Source organism: Rhea americana, unplaced genomic scaffold, assembly GCF_003343005.1.
Source record: "Rhea americana isolate MKP2758 unplaced genomic scaffold, rheAme1 scaffold_46, whole genome shotgun sequence".
NCBI lineage: Eukaryota > Metazoa > Chordata > Aves > Rheiformes > Rheidae > Rhea > Rhea americana.
This window is the reverse complement of record NW_028186601.1, coordinates 4,666,904-4,684,758: the sequence shown is the minus strand read 5'-3', so window position 1 is coordinate 4,684,758 and position 17,855 is coordinate 4,666,904. Positions and strand designations below refer to the sequence as shown.

The 17,855-nt window shown below is 35.9% G+C and overlaps 1 protein-coding gene across 1 annotated transcript in view; it reads left to right on the top strand.

The window, feature by feature from the left end:
• LOC146589411 (regulating synaptic membrane exocytosis protein 2-like) overlaps positions 1-17,855 on the top strand; it is a 242,157-nt gene that overhangs the window by 56,413 nt on the left and 167,889 nt on the right. The window contains exon 4 of the mRNA XM_085316248.1: positions 2,722-3,032. Coding sequence (XP_085172374.1) covers positions 2,722-3,032 — 311 coding nt within the window. The remainder of the gene's footprint in view (positions 1-2,721; positions 3,033-17,855) is intronic.

Sequence of the window (17,855 nt, the reverse complement as noted above, 5' to 3'; positions counted from 1 at the left end):
AATTTTCTTTCTATTACAATTTTTTTTTTGTTTCCTGATGTACTTTACTAGAAAGTACTCATCGTTCTTGCAGGTCTGACCCAATTACTTTGGCAGTCTGTAAGAAACATTGCATAGTATCTTTGGAACCAGCTAGACTTCAGTAGGACCTGAGATGTCTTCTGTGAAGTGACACTGACAATGGAAAAACAGACTCCAGACTTCAGAGATGGAAACAAAATGCAGTATGATCACATAGTAGATATTTGCAAATAGGATAGAGACAGCATCTTTAAATGGGGACAGGGGTTGATAAAAAAAATTTTTTTTTGATGATAAAAAGTTTGCCTCTTCCCTAAGGGGTGTGTGTGKGGGGTCTTGCACTAGCAAGAGCATTGCTGTGTCCAGAGGCACACTGTCAGCCACCCTGTTTGTCAGGAGCTGAGATTTATACTGGAACAGATCACTAAATCGTGTGAGTTGTGGGGAAGAGTTTAGATCAGGAGCCTTCTTCCTGACTCTATTTTTAGAGGAGGAGATATTAAATTATCTCCTATCAGAAGGACCTGTCATTTTGTTGGGTACAAGAGGATAATAGTGGTCATTGTGGATTGCAGTGTTCTGGGACAAAATGTGGCTGAAAGCCAAGGACAAACTTGCTCAATTGCAATGCCTATGATACCTAGTTTTTGTGACATTTTAACATCTCTTACCAACAGAAGAAAAACAGTAACACAAAGGCTTTTGAGGATTTGATCTTACAATCATTCAAATTGTTATGTATTTGTATGCTTGAAAAATTGTTTTGATCTGGTCCTCTCATTACACTAACATATATATGGAAACTTAAACCATTTTTCAGCAGTGTACAAAGCAATCAGGCTTTTAGTGTTACCGGTTAAAGAAGGCAAAAATATTTCCCATCTTTGCTGAAATTTCAATTTGAAACTTCTGTCTACTTCCCAACTTAATTAGAGAAGGTAARACAGGCCTGTTCTGACATCTGTATTTGGGTGCTGGCCAGGTCGGGAGCATACGTGGGACTGACCTTTGCTCTGGGGAGAGCTACCCGACTTCAGACAGCTGCTTAGGGAGTCGCTTTTTTACCYTGTGTCAGCACTTCAGTAGCTTGTTCTGCTTGTTGAAGTAAGATGACAGGAGTTCTCAAAGGTGGAGGTATCAGTGCTATAAAGTATTTTAAGAGGGAAGTTTATCAGGATGGCATAGTGCCACAATTAAATTAGCAAGTAGCTCCTACTTTTCCTGCCCCCAGCCTGGCAGTTTGTGAATGAGGAAATCAGTGAGCTCMGTCTGACTGAGAACTCTGTACCTAACTAGCTTTCTCTAGGAAGTTTTCATCAAAACTACTTTCAGTGAGACTTACCTAGACAGCGTGGCCCAAATWTTCTGTTAGATAACTTCCTGAGGAATACAAGTAAGATACAGTTTGTAGCTTCTCAAACCCTTTCTGGTGGACTGAGCTATATGTTTTGTGGAGAGGGAAACTACATTTTCAAGGTGATTCAGCTAGCTTGTAAGCTGCATTTAAAGGAATAAAGAAAAGCATTATTAGTTGTACTGTAATGTGAACTAAGGAAGACAGGCATCTCAGTGTGTGATTGGAACTGGAGCTGTGATAAACTGTGCTGAAGGCGGAGTGTAGACATTCAAGGAACATGTATAGAATGTGTAAAAAATTGTATAGCTTTGTCTGCAAAGTAAGAGGAAAAACGTATAAAGAGCAGAAGAGCTGAGTAAAAGGCTAAAGACAAATGAAAAAGGGCAAAACTCTAAAGGTGAATCAATGCTATATATAATCAAAGTTTTAAGATAACACAATAACTACTGAACATGCTGTTGTATTAATAACTGGCCTGTTACATTCCTTTAATTACAATCTTGGTTTACTGTCACATGATGTAAGAAATGAATGTAAAATTAAAGTCAGAAATAATTGTCATTGGAAGCTTCCTTCACTGTCAGGTGACTAAGGTGATCAGATACAAAAACCTCTCAAGCAAACACATTTTGTAATATTAAAAATCTCATAAATAAGTGGATGATCCCTCACCCAGGAAGCTTTAGTCATTTTAATAATTTAGTAAGTATACAGTAAAGGTTAAATCTTGTCTATGGCTAGGGAATGGAGAGACTCACTGCCCTATATATTACTATTTTATTTAAAAATAGCTTTCATTTGCAATAGCTTTGAGAATCAAATCACTTCTTGAAATCAACTTATTCATGTAAATGCAAGATACAAAGCTCAGCTGATGTAAATCAGCAAATCATTTTGGAGGATGGTAAAATCATTTGTTCACAACAGCAGAGAATCTTTTCCAGTTTTCCTTTCTCTAACTTAGTAAGAGAACTGATTAACCAGGTAATTAATTTTTAATGCCTTTTTTGTTTTTTATTGCCCTCATTTAATCTTTGTTTGCAAATGTTAATAGATAGATACTTTAAATATGTACATCTACTGTTTTCCTGTGCACTGTAAATACAAAATATTTTATGCTAATTCTGTTATTTATACTTTTAGTAAAATACTGTATTTCAAAGGTGTACAGACAGTTTTATTATGCTCTGGATAAATTTCTTGCAGTTTTATCTTATAGAAGAAAAATTGTATTCTTTCAACTGTTTGCTGCCATTTTCAAAGGTAGATGTTTGCTTGACCAAAACTTTGTAAACATTGTGTTTACAAGCTAACAGACTTTCCATTCACGTATCTCTGAACAGGTAATGTGGGTATGTAACTTGTGCCGAAAACAACAAGAAATCCTCACAAAATCAGGAGCCTGGTTCTACAACAGTGGATCAACCGCACCACAGCAGCGTGATCAAGAAGGTGTTAGAGGTCAACGGAACGAGGAAGCGCCTCAAGAGAAAAAAGCAAAGCTCCAGGAGCATTCTCAGTACCAAGGACCATCAGGTGACATATCCACACAAGCTTTGGACAAAAACAGATCTCAAGGGCTCACAAGACAAGACTCAGTTAAAAATGGTTCAGGTGTAAAGCACCAAGTAACGAGTGACACACCATCAGACAGGTAAGACAGCTTTTAATCTTTATAACAATATGAGCTGTTGAATTTATGGTACAATTTTTTAAAAATTTATTATCTACACATACCAGAATTTTTGAAACAACTCTGTTTTAAGCAGTAAGCACTCAAGGAGCCATTTACATTCACATGGTCGTAGAGAGTGTGATTTCTTTTTCCCTTCTCATAAAAAGAACGTGTGGAAGGTGACAGTTACAGTGTGACAGGCCTCGTCCTTGTGCTTGCAATGGTGTTGAAGCTTAGTCATTGTCCTATACAGACAGTTGCTGTATTTGTTGTAACAACAGCTAGCTGCCTCAGTACTTCATGGCAATTCACTTTATGGCAGGATTTTTGTAATTCTAAACTGCTTCAAAATAAGGCTTAAAATGCAGGTTAATAGAAGATGGTGGCTGTTCAGACTACCTAATTAAAGCATCTTGGAGTGTGTGCTGGACAGAGAATGGAAGATGGTGAAACTTTTGTATGAGGACCTGAACTTTTTTCATGGTCTCTCATTTTCTTACTGTTAGTTCTTGTCATTGGAACCAAAGGTGGTTGTTCTGTGGTTTATCTCAGTGTTACCTGGCATTACTTAAAACTGTGGCTGTTCTAAGATCAGTGTGGTAGGACCTAGGCTTGGGCAGAGGCTGGAGATTAAAGTGCCCTGTCTTCTTCTTGAAATGATTATGCTAAAAAGCACCAGAAGGCTTCTTGCCCCTGCGGCTACATTTTACTGTAACACAAAAGTATAAACAATTTAAATACATTGAGTTTCTTTCCAAACGATACTGAAATTGGACTTAAAATATGGTGGAGAGGAAGAGAAGAGAGCGAACTTGGTCACATGTTTGCAGGGAAATGGTATCTTCTCTCTCCAGAGGCCTTGAAATTTGTCAGCCAGAGCAAGATCATCTGGCAGCCTTCCTCTGCTGCCCAGCCATAACAATATTTGTATAGCAAGATTGAAGTTAGACATCTGTAGTATCTTTTGCAACTAATGTAATTAAAATTGTTTTCCTTTCCCCTTACCTCCTGTATTCCACCATATTTTATTTCATCTATTTGGTCTTACTTGGAAACAGATGGAGTGTAATTAATCTAACCTTTTCTGTTTTACTTATTCTGCCAGTTGCCCTTTGCTCCTATTTCAGCTGATGAGTTCAGCACTTACTGGCTCCGAGTGCTCCTTAATTACRTTTGCGGTCTCTGAGAACTGCCCTACAGAAGCTGGCGACTTCACCCACTGCTAAGGAGCAGGAGGCATAATGGGCGAGAATGAATCTCTTTCGTGCGTGCACGTTTTTGTGCACTTTCTTGTGCTCTCTCTTTCTCATTCGCTCTTTTTTTTTCTTCTTAATTTTGCCAGGAAAATGGAATCATACATAATTTGATGACAGAAAAATAAAAGATAGATTAAAGAATAGCAGAGATATTCTGGAAGATAGCTTCTTGTTCTTCTCAGCAGTAACTTAACTCCCAAAGGATTTTTGCATGTGTTTATTCTAAGCAGAGGTACATGATAAACATGGACAATATAAAATAGTATTTATCAGCAGGAAGAATGTAATCTTCATACTTGAAATCAGAATGATTCTGCTGATCCTGGTCACCAGTACCCAATAAACTGTTTAAATCCAGATTGCTCTTTCAGTCATTACCTCCTTTCTGTTTTTATTTGGATACTCATTCTGATGTTCCTTAATTAACATATATAAGTATACGTATATAAGAATGTATTTATGATAAATATTACATGCTCTAGAAGGTTAGAGGGTCTTCTGAATAATTTTCTTGACTGGTGTTCCTCACAAACTGTCTTCCCCGTGATTGAGATATTGAATAGAGCTCCTTGGTGGGGTGTTAAGGGCATCTCTGAGAGAAACTATCCCAAAAGTCAGTGATGAGTTAGATCTTAAATTTGGACCTGCATATGTTGTGATGCCATTGCTGTTCTTAGCAGTAATACTGGGAAGCCCTACAATTTATTGCATTCAACTGCTGTTAAGTCATGTACATAATATGGTATTATCTTACTAGTAAAGCAGTGCGTAATATAGTAACAACAATTTGATATGATTTTAAAAGTAATTTTTATAAACCCATATATATTCTACTTATTGATCAAGTTAAGAAAACCCTTTTTATCCTTTTAAAACTTGAAGCTGTAGTTTAGCACTTACATTCATTTTTTTCTATGGGCTCCTGGTCTCTCACGTTTTATTTTTTGAGTACTTCATGATAGGTATTTATTTTCTGAACAGTAATTGAAAGAACCGATAGAGAAACATGTTACATGAAAGAGGATTCTGACCATTCTTTTGTTATTCCTAAGTAATTCCACTCAGAAATTGGACCACTCTAGGATACTAGACCATTAGTCTAGATAAGTTAAATTAAGGGAAAAATAAGTAGGAAATAAAAATTTCCTAAATGATAGGGATATAGCAAAAAAAAAAAAGTCTGAAGTATTTACACTTAGGGCCGTGTAAAGTAATTGAAGCAATTATAAAATGAAAACTGTATTGTCTCAATTTTATTTTTTATCCCAAACACATTAGTTTCAACACCAGAAATAATTTGTTAAGTTAAAAACAATACACCATTTTTTAAAAACAATGTCTCTAAGAATGTATATCCTTGGGTTTTTTGTTAGGTTAATAGAATGATAAAAAGTCATTTTTCTGAAGTTCTACTTCAAAGTTCAGAATCTATTTTGAAAGTCATTTCAATATACATCTAAAAGGTTGTATCCACAAAGCTAGCTATATATTGATTTTATTTTCTTTCTAATTAATTTGTTTATATTCACATAAGCACTGTGTTGTACTGATGTTCTGTATAAACTTTGCTGTAATTTTAAAGCTTTTCTTCCCCCAAGTTTGATTGCATTTAAGTAATTTGATTTTATAATGATTTATTTGTGTGTATATACTGATGACCATAGCAAAGTCTGAAGATAGAATTATTTTGTGGGGATTTTTACATTTCTTAAATAATATATTTTTTTAAATCAACATATTCCCAGTTAAACCTAGAAATTGCTTCATTAAATATGCTTAATAGTTTGATATTGGAACAGTTGCAGCTTCCTTTGATGTTACAGCAATCATTAGTTAGTAATTCTATAAATAAGGTATTACATATCTTATCTTCGTCATCTGGAGACACTGGTTGGTCACAGAGGAAAAGGCAACATTCACTCACTGAATTGCAAGAAGGTCAATTCTGTTTTTGTTTCATTCCTTACAACCTTCTTCTTTTTGTTGTTGTTGCTTTCTGTTCTTGAGTAGTGCTCAGTGTACTTAGTGTTATTCTGTATTCTTAACTAGTGTTATCCTGTATTAAAATGTATTCCGTTTCCAGCATCAGACCAGTATTCTGTTTCCGTTTCCAGCATTAGACCAGTATTCTGTTCCCCTACTGTATGTAAAAGTCCCATTTGCAGGCAGTAGAATCTAAACTGCTCAGACAGAAAGGTACTTGAATGTAGATTCTGATTGATTGATCTGCAATTTGTTGCCTTAAAGACATCCCGGATGATTTTGGATTGCACATTCTCTAAGGGTGAGTTTCTTATATTGGATCCATTAGAGAGGAAAACAGAAGTCAAAAATCTGTTCAGCAGGAAGTTTTAGTTACCACCAGAAAAGTCTTCCATTATTATTTTTTTTTTTTAGTCCAATATTTAGAGTATGTCTTACAGTGCTTACCCTACTTTCTGTGAAATAAATACACGGAGAAGTTAGAGCTAGCAGGTATGTTACAGGATCCAGTGTTATATTGCTTTCAGTAACTGGTCAGCTTATATCTGACATTGATTGAGGTGAGACTGACATGATTTTATTCCATGGAGATTTTATGCTRAGGACAGTTAAGAAGTAACCATGCATGGTGGTTTTTACAGATAACCTTGTGAGCAAAGTGTTGGTGCTGGTGGACCATAATGCTAAACTCTTGAAAAATGCCAAATGATGTGAATCAAAGAAATGCAAAATATTACTGTCTGTTTAGATTCAAATGGTCCGTTCTGTCCATTCTGCTATGCACATAGGGGAGATTTATGGCTGTTGTACATTGCAGATCTTTGATCTTGATCACAGCACTGTAGTGCAGCCTCTGATTCAGACTGTTTCTGGTTTTTGAGTACTGAGTTGAAAGATCTTTAGCTTAGGTGTCTTGAAGTGTGCAGTCTTTACTTGGAGTTGTGGATACTAAGCATATTTGAAAGTCATCTCAGGCTGAGTAAAACAGTGGTATTTTAACATCTTTATCTATGGTTTTCCATCTGATGATTTCAGGATTGAGAAATACTGGAAGAATTTATATATAAATAATGCTTAAAATAAGGGAATTGGGTATCCAAGAATCGGAATGACAACAGCATGTGCAAATTTCTACATATTTATAGTACCTGTCAATGCACAGAAGTATCCATGAAGGACAACAGTGATTTTTAAGCCTTGACAGTTGATTTATAATTAACATGAATTGATTGTTTTTAATGTTATTGACCACTGCAATGAAAAAATACTTAATCATTGAGAAAGCATAAAAATAAGCTTTCACTTCATGAATAAATCTAATGCTTTGCTGAAGTACTTTGCAGGTGAGTTTGAAGTTGAAACAATATTCCTTTCCATGGTGAGTGCAAAGATTTGTCATTTGCTTCTGCTCGTGCTAGAACAGGATTCAAAATTTGGGCATTAAAAATGCCCCAAAATATTTTAAGCATACTAATTTAAGATTTAAGTTATATGAGATTTGAACTGCATCTAAAGAAAGTTTTATCTTTGTCTTCCTGCTTCTATTCCAGCATTTCTTCTCCACGCTGGTAGTCAGCCCTTGGCATTGTAAAGTAAAAGCATTGTCGGTGTGAAAGTTGTTGTTCCAGTAGTTCTGCTTTTGTTTCTTGTACTGCCTATCCTTCCATTTCAGTACATGGTGTACTAACTCAGAAGACATGAGTTAGATTCTTCATGATGGAACTCCTCTTTTAGGTATTTTGTACCTCTTCATAAAGGTCTAGGAGTATGGATCACAGTTTTATGGCTATTCCCGCAATTTCCAAGTACAAACCAAACCTCAGTTTATCAGTTGTCTGAATCTAGAATGACATAACCAGAAAATCTATAACTGTAGCCACAGGAAGCACTTAAAACTTGCAGGGGGGAGCCAGGAAAAAAAAACAGTATTTAATTATTGGAAAGAAGTACCTTGGGCCCAGGAAAGCCAGAAATTCTTTATTGCACAAGTCTTAACAAAATATGTAGATGTTTTTGATGAGGTTAGGCTTCTCATAGTTATGAGGCGGATTAGGATGTTTGGTACCATCTTGTAAAGCCTACATGCAGGGTCTTCTGCAAGAAGTACAGTTGTCAAACCTCTTGGATGGTACTTTCTCTGTTAACAACCTAGACTTAGAATTGTAATGCAGGCTTGATCTTTCATGTTTCTATCTGTTCTTAGGATGTTACAGAGCGTTATAGCATCTGTACGCTGTTCTAGCCTCTGAAAAAAAGCGGGAGCTTCCTTTCCTCAGTATCTTTGCTCGTTATCCTCTTTCCTCATTATCATGAGCTCTTTCCTCGTTTTCTCCTGAGAAACAAGTCCGCTGTCTCCTCCCCTCGGTTCTGTGGGTCTCCTGTGCAGTGGACCAGGGCAGGGCTCGTTCAGCATTCAAGACATGCAGCAGCACTGTGACTTCCTGGTTTCAGGACAACGTGTTTTTTGAAACTTTTATTCTTCCTTTTTCTTCCTTCTATTTTTTTTCCTCTGTTGTGTTTTTTTCTTCTGTTTTCTGTTCCCACCTGAAGTACAGCACAGCCAATCAATTTTTAAGAATTTTTTTTCTTTTTCTTTTTCTTTTTTCTTTTTCAAATGTTGCTTTATGTAAAATAACTTCTTCTTATTATTATTTTAAGCTAACTTCCTTTGGCTAAGGAGCAAAAACTCCAAGTAGGAAAAACTCTATGCCTCTGACTGGTAATAGATAGAATTTGGAATCCCTTTTCACAGAAAGCTAATCTGTTTGGAGAAGAAAGAAAGAGACAAATTTTCTAATATAGCAGAATGAGCCTACTTAAGTATACAGTCTAAAACTGCTGTAGTTCTTTTCAAACATTAAAGAATATTTTAATTAAATATGTAACAAAGTGGTTGAATCCCAGCTTTAAATGAACATCTGAACTCAGCAGTAATTACAGAGCTATACCAGCTCTCTCTGTAGGAAGCAAATCTCATGTTGGTTTTAAGGAATTTCATTTTCATGATTTGCTATAGAGTGCCTTTTAAAAAATAATTCTCTTGTTACATAATACCTATATTTTCTTATTGTTGTTGATTACTTGAGTTTTCCCTAATTACACATATTTGTTGCACTGAAAACTAGCACTTGACTTTTCTCTCTGTCTTAACAGTGCCTGAAGAAATAAAACAATGAATAAAGCAAAAATCAATACTCATCTATGAGCGTAGGAAGATGACCACTGTTTCTGAAGAGAGGAAACATAAAAGTCTAATGAAAATTCTGTCAAAAATAAAAACAATATTTGAATTTTTAGCATTTGACAGAACCAATATTGTATTTGTACATTTCTTATTGATATAGATTCTTGAATAATACCATGGGATCTTCATGTCATATTATGATAAACCAACATCTTATATAAAAGCAAGCTGGGAACATGGATAGCCAGGCACTTTTTACTGTTACATAGGAGATTCTTGGCCCATAAAGCCTAAGTTGTTACAGAAACCTTTCCCTTCAGCTGTATTCCATTTTAGTCTGCATTATGAGGGCTTCAGACTGCCCAATTCAGAGATCATGTCAGTAGTGTCTCTGTACCTCTTTCACCGTAAGTCCTGGTATTGAATCTCTCATAGCGGAATGAGAAAAGAGGAGCAAGAACTGAGGACCAGACAGAGGGTCGTGCTACCTGGGAGATCTGTGAGTACTGCTCTGGCCTGTAGCTATGCTCAGGAGGCCTTGTGCAAGCAGTGAGGATGTAGATCTAAAAAAAATTTTAGAGAAGGGGGCTAGAAGGTGTCTGTATGAGTGTGGGAGGGTTGTCCTTGTGGATGTACATGAGTACAGAAGCAATCCAGAGAAAGCTGTCCCACGGTTGGGAAAAGTCTTTATGTATGCTGTTCTTCTTCAGAAGATACAGCTGTTGAAAATGCTATGTACAACACTTTCTTAGGTTTTGATGTTTATGTTGTTGATTTTTCTTATGTTTTGCTGAAATGCAAAATATCCAGGCCAAATCAGGAGAGTTGGAATATGTTTTCAGGTAATTAGAGAAGGTCAGAATGGGTCTTTCCTTCTGAGGGACCCTGTGACAGGGAACAGCCCATAGTCATTAAGAGTAGCATGGAGATGGGATAACTGTGTCAGCTGGCATCTCCCTTCTTCGCATTATTTCAAATGGCTTAATGTTCAAGGGAAGCATGTGCAGCATTCTTGCTGGCTTCCAGGAGCTGTTAATGCAGAATGATCTCAGGGCACTGTTGATACTTAGTGCTGATACTCGGTATATTTGGAACGGAGTTTAGCCTTCCATTGCAGTCTTATGCTTCTGTACATCACAGCTGTGTCTGCCACTGTGATGTAAAACCATTCATAATCCACGTTTCTAAACAGAGATCTTGTCTGTATCCGAATATTGGACGGTTTTATTAAATGTTAACAGCAGTTAACATTTATAGAATTAAATGTAGTATTGCTTTTAGCTAGATTATTGCTGAAAGAAAACAGTATCAGAAAAGATGGAAGATGTTAGCATTTTTAATTTAATCTTTTTAATTAATGAGGCTAGTATCTTTCTGGGTTGATCATAGCTTTTCAGACTGCTGTTTAATGGAACTTGCACAAACATGAATGTTAATGCTCACTGTGTATTCATAATCCCTAATTGTGCTCCCTCTGTACTTTGGAGGCTAATTTCTCTTCAGCAATGTAAATAAAAGATTTTGTTTGAATTTCATATTTAAAAAACTGGTGTATAAAAGTGAACAAATTGCATCTGTGGAGTGCAGCCCAGTGAAATGGCTAACATTTATTAAAGAATGCCTGTTAAGTCATGTTGGCAATTTCTGGCAGCAAAGTAGTTCTTGAATCTGCAGGAAGCCACTCAATGAATGGGCTTTAATTTTCCTACTTTTTACCATAGCTAAATGCACTGAATTAAAGTAAAAAATGAACTCTAATAATTACCACTGTTTTGATTCTTTCTTTGACTCTTTCTTTGTGTCTCTGGAAGATACAGATGATAAAGCAGCTACTTCTTCAGTGCAATTTAATTGTCATTTATCTTTTAGATTGCAAGATTAATAATTCTAGTAAATGTAAATCTATTTTACTAAGTCATATTTGAGAAAAGATAACTGAAAAGTGAATGTGACACATAATAGGACCAGGATGGCCATATTTTCATAATTAAAAATTACAGTATAAAAAGATACCATTTTGTTTTCTACCTTATCTTTGCATGATTATTCTGTTTGTTTTTCTGCCCCTTCTGTATCTTCCATGTCTTTCTTTTAAATCTCCTTTCCAAAGCCAATTCCTTGCTTGCACTCTGGAGTAGACAGAGACCTTTTTTGTCTTTTGTGTATTATCTTCTCTGTCTTACTGATGTGACCTCTTACCAACTTCTTGCTAGATGTTAGAAATGTTGTCAAAAGCGTGCTGGTGGTGGTCCTTCACATGAAGACAGACTTGTTCTTTTCTTCTCTAACATGGTTCTTTTTCTCTCCCATAACTCCACCTCACCTCTCTTCCTCAATTTTCAACTGCACTGTAGTCACACATAAGTCTCATCCAAGATTCATGGTGATATAAATGGGAGCTTCCCTCCTAAGCTTTAAGAAATCATTGTTTTGTGCCTTTCAGTGAGAACAGGTCTCAGTGCATTCGTTACTATCCAAAAGAAGGATGGCCATAGATGTTTTAAAGGAGTATTCCATCAAATGAGTTCAGTACAATGTCATGTCAAGCTAAGTATATGAGTGACCTGAAGTCACTGACTAACCAGATTACACAGTGCAGTGTTAAAATCCGTATACTAAATATAAAAACATAAAAATCATATGATACTTGCATATGATATAGAGTGAGTTTTGTGGATGCAGCTTAATATTTGGAACGAGCTGTATGGCTAGTTCTCTCTGCACTGTATGGTGTTGTCTCTCTCATTCTAGCTCAGGACAGCCCTAGTGCCCACTTCTGCAGTACTGAAGTTCATGGAAATGTTATTAGGGATCTCAGTAAGTGTTGATCCATGTTCATGGAGTAACAAGAGGTTAAGTTGCTCCAGACACAGCATTTCTAATTTCTGGTTCAGTGTTTTGTCGGTTAATATTACATACTTGAATGGCTCCCTAGCTGTAGTTTATCTGTGGAAATGAGTTTTCAGCATGCCATTTGCAAAAGTATGAACCATGAGCTTTACTGCAGGAAACCTGTTTCCTTCAGAAAAAGGAAAATGGCAAGGTCAGCAGTCCTTACGGTAATATCTTGATAGAAAACAAAGCCTTTTAACTGCAGTGCATTTTTTTCTATAGTGACTTTATGAAAATCTTTAGATGGACTTTAAATGATAGACTTCCTTGATGCTGAGTAAAAGAAAAAGAAATAGTCATCAAATCAGATGAAATTAAAGAAATTTTTTTAAAAAATGTTTTGTAATAATTTTTTTTTAATAAACTGTGAGGCTGAAGAGGAGCATTGGATTCTGAAGTATTGTATTAGTGCACAAAAATGATTTTTGATTATTAATTAAATCTTACTGACTGTGGCATAAGGTGCTGGGATGACTAAAAAGGGCCTTTCTCAGTTATATCTTTATTGGTTAGGATCATGAGGAGTAGTTCAAGCTAGAAGAATCACAGTTAGTTCAACAATTTCACCTCCTGAATTTCAGCAATTAAAGAACTCAACAATTAGCTCAATGACTTCACCCTTCGTGATGCTGACATAAATGTATTTTATCTAAAATGAGAATATAATGATGGCTGATGGTGTATCGACTACATTGCAGTAATGACCAATGCACTGGCATAATCAGGATCATTTATTCTTACGTACTTCTTATCTCCTCCTTCAAGTAATTAAAAATAGTCATATGAAAAGCTTATGTCATATTTGTGGCAATTTACAAAAACTCTTGGTTATTCTCAGAGTTGATCCTTGTGAAGGTGGTTAAACCGTGAGCTTTTCCTCAAGACAGGCATTTTTGACTTCATGTTCTGTGGTAGTTGTATGTCTCTCAGAGGCATTTTTTCTTCCTCCCTGAAAATGAGATTCATTTAGAAAGTTACATTGTGGTGTATCACAGAGTATCATGAAACCTTACATTTTTGAAAACAATAAATTAATAAAATTAACCCTCCTCCTTGCCCTGAAGCTTTTAACTTAATGGCCAGCAATGAATTCATTGCTATTGCTCTGCTAATGTAAAAACTCCAGTATTAAACTGAAGTCTTTCCAAAGTAAAATATTTGCACTATACCTTAATATGTATAAAACTCAGGCTCCATGACGCTATTGAAAGAAATGAGTTCCAGAGGTGTGTGATCATCAGGAAAATATTCTTCTGGTACCTATGAATTGTTTTATTCTAGTCAGTTGAAGGTGGAATCAACCCAAGAGACCATAAATCTTACAATGCTGATTGTGAAGGCATGGAATCTTCCAGCTTGTATCCAGCATATTGAAGTGCAGCAGGAAAAAAATACGTATTTGTATTTATTCATTAGTAATATTTTAAATCTTTTTTCCCTGAAAGGTTACAAATGGTAGCAGTTGAAGATTTCCATGCAAATGCATTGTTTCAAAAACCAGTCGAATCTCTGTTTTAGGCCAGACTTCTTGACTAGTGAGACGTGTCTCATTGGTGAACCACCCAGAACTGCAAATGAGGCATAATGCAGGATTCATGTACTGTAATGAGGTGTAGAGAAATACCAACTGATCGTGAGTCAGGTGAAGGTTAAATTGATTGACATGTACTATGTACGTACAAGCATTCTGCAAGGTGCAACATCTACTGTATAGGTAGCCTACTGTATCAGTGTGTGCTACACGTGCTCCTCTGCTTATTCAACCAGAGAGTGTAACATCTTCCTTTTTCTGCCGGGTAATGCAGCTATTCCTGTAGTCAAGGAAATAAAGTCTCAGTTAGATCTTTCCTAGCTCTGATTGCCTGACTCTTCCATCTTAATAGTACTCCTTTAATTCTGTTTTTTTTATATTACTTTTATATTGTGAACATGCATATATACATATATATATGTGTGTGTGTGTGTATATATATGTGTATATATATATATGTATATATATATTCATAGTAAAAGCCTAAGTGGTATAGCTATTCCAAGAAAATGTCGGGCACTGAGAAAACTAGGGAACTGATTACAGTGATCATGCTATGGGTGAGAACTTATAGACATTCTTTTGTGGAGAACAACAGCTCTATTTCTCCCATAGTAAACCTACTAGCCCCACAGAAGTGAAACAAAATTAGCATATTTATGAATTGTTCTAGTACAACCTAGAGTCATGGTCTTGTAAGGTTAAAAAAAGTGTTTCCTACCTTCATTAGACAGTTAGGTAGGTTTTGGGGGRTTGTCAAATGCATTTTATGCTTCTACAACTGTTTAGGTAGAGTTAATTATGCTTTGGGTCAGGGCAGTGGATTAAATAACATTTATCTCTTGATATTTATGACTTCTTGCTTTATATGGGAGATCTACCATCAATAAGAATTTTGCTAAAAAACACAAAGATTCATAATGTACTTAGATTATATGTTGGGACAATGTACTGGCTGGAAGCAAGGAAGAGTTAGTGCAAAGCTATTTTATTTTTTCTAACGTGGTGTCAGAACACAGCCAAGAAAAGAATTGCAAAGTGCTCCCAGATTCAGCCATAGAAATGSAACCATAGAGTTATATTGCTTAAATAAGGGACTTAAAGTATAAGGCTACTTCATTAAACCTATTTTTGTTCACTGAGGCATTTTTTTGATTGGATAAATGTTTTTTTTTATGTGTCCCTATTTCTCTGCGTTGATTATATAGGAAGAAAAAGACAGTTAAGCTCCTAAATTAGGGACCTTAGGCATTTATTTTTAAGTGGAAGGAATCTGAGTGTCTGTGTTGATAACTTCAGATAATGATTCAGACAATCTAAATTCAACTTCTAAATGTGCGTAAAACCTGTAACATCTCCAATTTTAAGCACAAAGTTTCCTAAGCAATGAGGCATAGCCTGTGCATAGTTAGGCAGAAACTAGGCTTTAGAACTTTGTGGCAGATCAGAGGGAGGCAATGAGGTGCTTAAAAAGTAGTGCCTGGAATTGTTTTTATGAACATGTCACACAGAATACAATATTTTTAGCAAAATCCAAAGTGATTCTGAAGTTGTGTCTTACGACGTAAGAACATGAACAAACACAGTGTTGAGTTTGAGTTTTCTTGTTGGAAAGCAGAGGGAGAATCTATTTTATTTAGAAATAACTTTTATAGTTGAGAGTTTAATCTGACTTAAATGAACATTTCAAATACTAGAGGAGCAATTACATTATAATTCAAATGCTTTTGCAGACTGAGCCTCAGGTACTTTTATTTTGACATTATCTAATGAGGTATGCACGTTATAGAAGATAATGCTGTTGGAATACCTATGCCATCATATACATTTATGCATATTTATACATATGCATTGATACATATTCATACATACATGCACAAAATTTGCACCAGAGACTGTTTATGGTGTATTTGCTTAGATTATGAGGGTGCCAAAATCACTGTGGTAACAGTTAAAAAGAAGGAATAACTAATCATTTATTTTAAAAACGCCTAATGTCATCAATCTCTACAAGTTTTATTATTCTGATCTCTGTTGGCCGTTTCTGAGTTCTACACCCCTTTAAGAGAGCAGCTCCTTGTTTTTGACTGAACACATTTGATCTTTAACATAGATTTGTGACTGTAAATGTGCTGTTTGGGATGTGAGGAAAAGCTGCTAATTCCCTCTACTTCTAAATCCATCAGTAGGCTTGCAAACGTAAAATGCTTGAGAGCTTTCACTTCGACATAAGGATTTTGCCATTCATAACTTTCACATTTTGCTCTGTTTCTCCAGTGTGAGTCTGAACACAGACTTAACACAGTGGAGTCGCATCAATATAAGTAGCATATGAAAAGAATAAGGCCCTTTATGGTGATTTTTTTCTATATTTCATTTTTCTGTATTTCATTGCCCCAGCAATAGAACCTATTTGTGAACTTGCTAGAGGCATGGAGGCATTTCTATTACACTATGCAAGGTGTATATATGGTGTAATCTATAGAAGGATGAGGACAACAGAGCTGTGAGAAATAATTAAATATTTCATGTAATTATTTCTCAACTATTACGTAACTTGTCATTTTTAAATAAAATTTCCTATATTATCTTTCAACTACTATGTTAAAGAATTCCATGGAAAGGTTTGTGAAGCCATATTGAGCTAAGGAAATTAACCAATAAATGAAAGTTTTTCATGTTAAAAATAGCTTTAAAATCATTATAATTGACAGTATGCCTGGTTCTGAGGCTACTGATAATTTCAAGAAGCAGAACTGTCATGGTAGAGTCATGGATGGTCTGTTATCATTAATAATAAAGGTTTTTTTTAAAAGATCATTTTTATGTTTCCCTTAATGAATTTGATTGATTGTATTCTTCATCTCACTCATTTTGGAAAGTGCGGCTTGTATGGTCAGTGCCAGTTTTTGTATCTGTCCACATTGGGCCGAACAGCAGGATTTCCCAATTGAACATATGGCAGATTTCCTAGTATCTGCCTAAGGAGCAGAATGGGACTTATCCCTCTATTATGTGAGTTTTAAAAAATACAGATTTTTAACATTGAAATGATTTATGATAAGCAAGTCATTTAAACAGTCTCATACGTCTTCATTTTCTCCCTTTCTTAACATGTTAGTTAAGCTGTAATTGGATAAAATAAAATCTCAACTTCCAGTTCTTTTACTTGTAAAATATATTGTTTCCACATGGTGATATATAGGTAAAACCTCATGTTTAATTTATTTGCCAAGTTATAAAAAGTCTTTAGGCTGTATTTGTCAGTGGATCATAATTAATTGTCTTTTGCTTAGACCGTGATGAGATTTAGAGAAATGAATTGGTTGGTCTCATCACAAGACCATAAGCACATGTAATTAGGCACAGTCGAAGCATTTTGTTCAGAAAGTCCAAGGCTAATCAGGAAGCTCTCATCAAGCCTTGGCCTTTGGGGCTGATAGTCTGTACTTTTTGACTTTCTTGGGAATCTATAAATGTCAAGGTTAATTTTGACTTTCATTAAAAAATAGACATTCGCTTGCCTTTTTTTGCCCCTGTGGTGATAACATTAGTTGTTCTAAGAACTTTGACAGTTGGACGTTGTAAAAATACGCAGATCTCCTTAATGATGCGAAGTGGAGCCGACGGTTTATTGGTGTGTTTTGCCCTGAGCGCRCGTAGCTGAACTGCAGCCGCCTTCCAAGCACTCAGAGCGTTGCGGTTGTTGCTGGGCGAGCTCACGACTGAGGTACAGCGCGCAGACTGTTTCCCCGACACCGGAAGAGCAGTCCCAGGAGCCGCTAGAGGCCAGGTGGTGAAGGGACTGCTTTTTTGGAACCTCAATCCAAAGAACGTTGATATGCAATGGGTATGTTATAACTAATTTAATTGGAATCAGGTTACTAAACAGCTGCTCAACATACTCTGGAGAAGCAAAGTTCTAGTACTCTAAACACAAGGRAGAGAAGTGATCG